The sequence below is a fragment of the Phyllobates terribilis genome, unplaced genomic scaffold (genome assembly GCF_046119375.1).
Source record: "Phyllobates terribilis strain yellow unplaced genomic scaffold, ASM4611937v1 Scaffold_1__5_contigs__length_1240528914, whole genome shotgun sequence".
NCBI classification, from domain to species: Eukaryota; Metazoa; Chordata; class Amphibia; order Anura; family Dendrobatidae; genus Phyllobates; species Phyllobates terribilis.
This window is the reverse complement of record NW_027362761.1, coordinates 1237812804-1237819175: the sequence shown is the minus strand read 5'-3', so window position 1 is coordinate 1237819175 and position 6372 is coordinate 1237812804. Positions and strand designations below refer to the sequence as shown.

Sequence of the window (6372 nt, the reverse complement as noted above, 5' to 3'; positions counted from 1 at the left end):
CTGTTTTACCCCTACCCTGTGTTCTCTGAGTAGTATTAAGCCCACAGAAGACCCCGGGTCTTCACATGCGGCATTAATCAGAGAGGCAGGACAGAGACCAAAGGTAACCCTGTAGGAGCTGCAGAGTTCCCAAGCAGAGACTGGAGTATCTGTCCATATGACCACATTAAGTCGCACACTCCATAGAGGTGGCCTTTAAACATACTGCTAAAGGAACACTCAAGTGCTTTAAGGGGAAACGTGTATAAATGTTCTGGAGGGGCCACGTCACAGAACAGACTTTAATCGAATGGAGAATCTGTGGTCAGACGTGAAGATTGCTGCTCACCAGAGGAAACCATCTAACCAGAAGGAGATGGAACAGTTTTGCCTTGAGGAATGGGCAAAAAATCTCAGTGGCCAGATGTGGAAAACTCAGAGACTTATCCAAAGGGACTTGCATCTGTAGCTGCTGCAAAAGGAGGCTCCACAAAGTACTGACTTTAAGGATGGAGAATAGTTATGCACAGTGAAGTTTTCAGTTATTTTGTCCTATTTGTTCTTTGCTTTACAATAAAAAGAAACCAAATGTTCACAGTTGTCGGCCTGTTCTCTACATGAACTGAACTGAACCCTCAAAAAAAAAAGAGGGAAATTCCAGGTTGTGAGGCAGCAAAACACGAAAATACTTCCCGTCTGCTGTGACTGGCCCCTGTGGTTGGCGGAGGCCGCGCGAGGAAGCTGTTTCCTCGGATGGACATTCCTGGGCGCAGGTAAATCTTTCCGCCTTCTGCATCGTCGGCGGCGGCTCGTGGAGCTGTCCGGGGCGGCGGGATTCTGCTGGCTGCCATCTCTGCTAAATCATAATGCAGCGCCTCCGCTGGACTCAGCCGGAGTTACAGGTAAAAAGCAGCCAGAGAGAAGGTGCACAGGCCGATGACAACCTAAATGTCAGCAGTGACATCACCCACAGTTATCAGATGACCGGGAAGTGACATCACTGGATGACGACACACACGGCCTGGTGCCCAGACTGGGAAAGCCGGGAGGCAGGGGAGGGGGGGGGAGTGGGAGGAGCAAGGGAGACACAGGGGGGGAGGAGAGGAGCAGGGGAGAGACGGGGGGGGGTGAGGATCAGGGGAGAGGAGGGGGGGAGGAGAGGAGCAGGGGAGAGGTGAGGAGCAGGGGAGAGGTGAGGAGCAGGGGAGAGGCGGGGGGGAGGAGTGGGGGGAGCAGGGGAGAGGCAGGGGGGTGGGGGCGTAGGATGAAAGACGGAGGGAAGGTGGGGTGAGAAGCAGGTGAGAGACGTGGGAGGAGAGGAGCAGGGGAGGGAGGTGAGGAGCAGGGGAGAGACGGGGGGGTGAGGAGCAGGGGAGAGACGGGGGGGTGAGGAGCAGGGGAGAGACGGGGGGGTGAGGAGCAGGGGAGAGACGGGGGGGTGGGAGGAGCAGGGGAGAGACGTGGGGCAGAAGCAGGGGAGGGGCGGGGGGTGAGGAGCAGGTGAGACGTGGGAGGAGCAGGGGAGAGACGGGGAGGTGGGAGGAGCAGGGGAGAGATGAGGGGGGGTGAGGAGCAGGGGAGAGACGAGGGGGGGTGAGGAGCAGGTGAGACGTGGGAGGAGCAGGGGAGAGACGGGGAGGTGGGAGGAGCAGGGGAGAGATGAGGGGGGGTCGGAGGAGCAGGGGAGAGACGGGGGGTGAGGAGCAGGGGAGAGACGGGGAGGTGGGAGGAGCAGGGGAGAGACGAGGGGGGGTGAGAGGAGCAGGGGAGAGACGAGGGGGGGGTGAGAGGAGCAGGGGAGAGACGAGGGGGAGGAGCAGGGGAGAGACGAGGGGGAGTGGGAGGGGAGAGACGAGGGGGAGTGGGAGGGGAGAGACGAGGGGGAGTGGGAGGGGAGAGACGAGGGGGAGTGGGAGGAGCAGGGGAGAGACGAGGGGGAGGAGCAGGGGAGAGACGAGGGGGAGTGGGAGGAGCAGGGGAGAGACGAGGGGGAGTGGGAGGAGCAGGGGAGAGACGAGGGGGAGTGGGAGGAGCAGGGGAGAGACGAGGGGGAGTGGGAGGAGCAGGGGAGAGACGAGGGGGGGGAGCAGGGGAGAGACGGGGGGGAGTGGGAGGAGCAGGGGAGAGACGGGGGGGAGTGGGAGGAGCAGGGGAGAGACGGGGGGGAGTGGGAGGAGCAGGGGAGAGACGGGGGGGAGTGGGAGGAGCAGGGGAGAGACGAAGGGGAGTGGGAGGAGCAGGGGAGAGACGAGGGGGAGTGGGAGGAGCAGGGGAGAGACGAGGGGGAGTGGGAGGAGCAGGGGAGAGACGAGGGGGAGTGGGAGGAGCAGGGGAGAGACGAGGGGGAGTGGGAGGAGCAGGGGAGAGACGAGGGGGGGGGCAGGGGAGAGACGGGGGGGAGTAAGAGGAGCAGGGGAGAGACGGGGGGGAGTGGGAGGAGCAGGGGAGAGACGGGGGGGAGTGGGAAGAGCAGGGGAGAGACGGGGGAGCGTAGGGTGAGAGACGGGGGGGGGGGAGCAGGGGAGAGACGGGGGGGGGGAGCAGGGGAGAGACGGGGGAGGCAGAGTGGAGAGATGCGAGGCGCAGAGGAGCAACAAGAGGCGCAGGCAGAGCTTAGAGTTTTATTTCCCAATAGAACAGATACAGCAGAGTGGACGCGTCACCCAGGATGGCGGTTGTGCCAGAATAATCGGGGGTGGGGCAATAGGTGACCCCGCCCCACAGGGACCCATCATGTGATCATTGGAGGAGGAGCCTCTTGATGACGGTCACATGAAATAACATAGGAAGGCACGTGGCAAACCGCATGTAATTGGGGGCGCACTACATTGACGGACCCCAGCTACACCCATCCTGCAGAAGATGACAGTGGAGACGTCCAGCAGACAAGTCTTCAGTGCGCCTTAAAGCCGCAGATGCCGTGTGAGCATTGGCCGAGGGGACCCCGCTTCTCCCAGAGCTCTAGACGCCTCAGTAAAGGACAGGAAAGCCCCCCGCAGGTATGGTGGGTAATGTGGGATGTGAAGGCCATCCAGAATGAGCGCTGCAGTATCTGGAGTTCCCCTTTAAGACATCTGCTATGACGGGTGCCTGTATAGAGCGCAGGTGGGGGGTATTACAGTGCATGCTGGGATTGCTGCAGTCCGGAGCAGTTTACTCGCTGGTCATACAAGATGGCGTCGATCACGTGATCCAGGAAGAGTCCGTATCCGAAAGTGAAGGAACAGGGCCCCATCCTGGGATTCCCCCAGAAGGGTCCATGTCTTTAGGAGGGGGGCACATACTTAGTGTTTCAGGGCCCGGGTCTGTGATGTGAAGCCAGGAGGGCAGCCAGGGGGGCAGCCAGGAGGGCCGCGCGGGGGCCGGACTCAGCAGATCAGCCGCTCGTGGAGCTGGTAGAGCTGCTCGGGGGTGAGGACCAGGCGGTGGATCTGCCCCTGACCCGGCTGGCAGGGGAGCGTCACTTTCCCGATGAACACTGTGTCCTCCTTCTTCTCCTCTTTGGCCTGGAGAGAGATGATGGTGGGAGTCATCATGGGACCACCACATGGGAGAGCTGCCCCCCGCTGACCCCCTCAGCTCCTCACCTTTATGAAGTCTGATGATGGGAACGTGGCAAAATCTGTGGGGACGTTGGCTCCGGGGCAGTGCGAGACCGTCTCCTTCAGAACTTCACCCTATCAATACAAGAGCGAGACAACCGCTGTGATACCGGGGCGGGGCGACGTCGCCGGGGCGGGGCGACGTCGCCGGGGCGGGGCGACGTCGCCGGGGCGGGGCGACGTCGCCGGGGCGGGACGTCGTCACGCTGCTGGCTGACACCCACCTTGAGCTTGTCGATGGTGTCGCTCAGGGTCTGCAGCCGGGCGGTCTGCTCCAGCAGCTGGGTCGCGGGGTTACCTGTATGCGGAGAGGTGAGCACATGAATGCGGCTCTTTGGCCCCGGCCGGCTCTCCCCTCCCCCACAGCGGCTCTTACCGCCCTTCTTGTGGGTGATGTCCACCACCTTGGAGTTGGCGCTCATCTGCTGCAGGGTGTCCAGCAGCTGGCTGGTCTTGCGGTACAGCGTGCCGCTCATGGCCTCTTGCCGGTCTTTGGGGAGGGTCAGTTTGGAGAGGTTCAGAGGAGGCAGCAGAGACAGCTCTTCCTTTATGTGTTTAGCCTGGGAGAAGGGCAGAGCCATGACACAGCTATTACCAGCTCAGTGCGGGCGAGAGAAGGGGGGGGCGAGAGGGGCGCGGCGCGGGCGAGAGGAGGGGCGAGAGCGAGAGAAGGGGGGGCGAGAGAGAGAGGAGGGGCGCGGGCGAGAGGAGGGGCGCGAGCGAGAGGAGGGGCGCGAGCGAGAGGAGGGGCGAGAGCGAGAGAAGGGGGCGCAGGCGAGAGAAGGGGGCGCAGGCGAGAGGGAGGGGGCGCGGGCGAGAGAGGGGGGGGCGCGGGCGAGAGAGGGGGGGGCGCGGGCGAGAGAGAGAGGAGGGGCGCGGGCGAGAGAGGGGGGGCGAGAGAGGGGGGCGAGAGGGGCGTGGCGCGGGCGAGAGAGAGGAGGGGCGAGAGCGAGAGAAGGGGGGGCGAGAGGGGGGGGCGCAGGCGAGAGAGGGGGGGCGCGGGCGAGAGAGAGAGGAGGGGCGCGGGCGAGAGAGAGAGGAGGGGCGCGGGCGAGAGAGAGAGGAGGGGCGCGGGCGAGAGAGGGGGCGCGAGAGAGGGGGGGCGAGAGAGGGGGGGCGCGGGCGAGAGAGGGGGTCGCAGGCGAGAGAGGGGGGCGCGGGCGAGAGGGGGGCGCGGGCGAGAGAGGGGGGCGCGGGCGAGAGAGGGGGCGCGGGCGAGAGAGGGGGCGCGGGCGAGAGAGGGGGCGCGGGCGAGAGAGGGGGGCGCGGGCGAGAGAGGGGGGCGCGGGCGAGAGAGGGGGGCGCGGGCGAGAGAAGGGGCGCGGGCGAGAGAAGGGGCGCGGGCGAGAGAAGGGGGGCGAGCGAGGGAGGGCGCGGGCGAGCGAGGGAGGGCGCGGGCGAGAGAGGGGGGGGCGAGGGCGAGAGAGGGGGGGGCGAGGGCGAGAGAGGGGGGGCGCGGGCGAGAGAGGGGGGGCGCGGGCGAGAGAGGGGGGGCGCGGGCGAGAGAGGGGGGGCGCGGGCGAGAGAGGGGGGGCGCGGGCGAGAGAGGGGGGGCGCGGGCGAGAGAGGGGGGGCGCGGGCGAGAGAGGGGGGGCGCGGGCGAGAGAGGGGGGGCGCGGGCGAGAGAGGGGGGGCGCGGGCGAGAGAGGGGGGGCGCGGACGAAAGTGGGGGGGCGCGGACGAGAGAGGGGGGGCGCGGACGAGAGAGGGGGGGCGCGGACGAGAGAGGGGGGGCGCGGACGAGAGAGGGGGGGCGCGGACGAGAGAGGGGGGGCGCGGGCGAGAGAGAGGGGGGGGCGGGCGAGAGAGAAGGGGGGGCACGGGCGAGAGAGAAGGGGGGGCACGGGCGAGAGAGAAGGGGGGGCACGGGCGAGAGAGAAGGGGGGCACGGGCGAGAGAGAAGGGGGGCGCGGGCGAGAGAGAAGGGGGGGCGCGGGCGAGAGAGAAGGGGGGGCGCGGGCGAGAGAGAGGAGGGGCGCGGGCGAGAGAGAGGAGGGGCGCGGGCGAGAGAGAGGAGGGGCGCGGGCGAGAGAGAGGGGGGCGCGGGCGAGAGAGAGGGGGGCGCGGGCGAGAGAGAGGGGGGCGCGGGCGAGAGAGAGGGGGGCGCGGGCGAGAGAGAGGGGGGCGCGGGCGAGAGAGAGAGAGAGGAGGGGCGCGGGCGAGAGAGAGAGAGAGGAGGGGCGCGGGCGAGAGAGAGAGAGAGGAGGGGCGCGGGCGAGAGAGAGAGAGAGGAGGGGCGCGGGCGAGAGAGAGAGAGAGGAGGGGCGCGGGCGAGAGAGAGAGAGAGGAGGGGCGCGGGCGAGAGAGGAGGGGCGCGGGCGAGAGAGGAGGGGCGCGGGCGAGAGAGGAGGGGCGCGGGCGAGAGAGGAGGGGCGCGGGCGAGAGAGGAGGGGCGCGGGCGAGAGAGGAGGGGCGCGGGCGAGAGAGGAGGGGCGCGGGCGAGAGAGGAGGGGCGCGGGCGAGAGAGGAGGGGCGCGGGCGAGAGAGGAGGGGCGCGGGCGAGAGAGGAGGGGCGCGGGCGAGAGAGGAGGGGCGCGGGCGAGAGAGGAGGGGCGCGGGCGAGAGAGGAGGGGCGCGGGCGAGAGAGAGAGAGGAGGGGCGCGGGCGAGAGAGAGAGAGGAGGGGCGCGGGCGAGAGAGAGAGAGGAGGGGCGCGGGCGAGAGAGAGAGAGGAGGGGCGCGGGCGAGAGAGAGAGAGGAGGGGCGCGGGCGAGAGAGAGAGAGGAGGGGCGCGGGCGAGAGAGAGAGAGGAGGGGCGCGGGCGAGAGAGAGGAGGGGCGCGGGCGAGAGAG

The 6372-nt window shown here is 67.5% G+C and overlaps 1 protein-coding gene across 9 annotated transcripts in view; it reads right to left on the bottom strand.

Moving 5' to 3' along the window:
* Nucleotides 1-2586: 2586 nt before the first annotated feature.
* The window catches only part of DCTN1 (dynactin subunit 1), a 106803-nt gene continuing 103017 nt past the window's right edge, over nt 2587-6372 (bottom strand). For 6 of the 9 annotated variants that reach the window (XM_073650598.1, XM_073650607.1, XM_073650615.1 and 3 more), the window contains 3 exons: nt 3806-4141; nt 3567-3656; nt 2587-3485 (listed from right to left, as the gene is read on the bottom strand). In XM_073650598.1, the coding sequence (XP_073506699.1) occupies nt 3348-3485; nt 3567-3656; nt 3806-4141 (564 nt within the window). In that variant the 3' untranslated portion in view covers nt 2587-3347. The remainder of the gene's footprint in view (nt 3486-3566; nt 3657-3805; nt 4142-6372) is intronic. The other 3 variants (XM_073650619.1, XM_073650620.1, XM_073650621.1) reach the window with 1 other exon arrangement.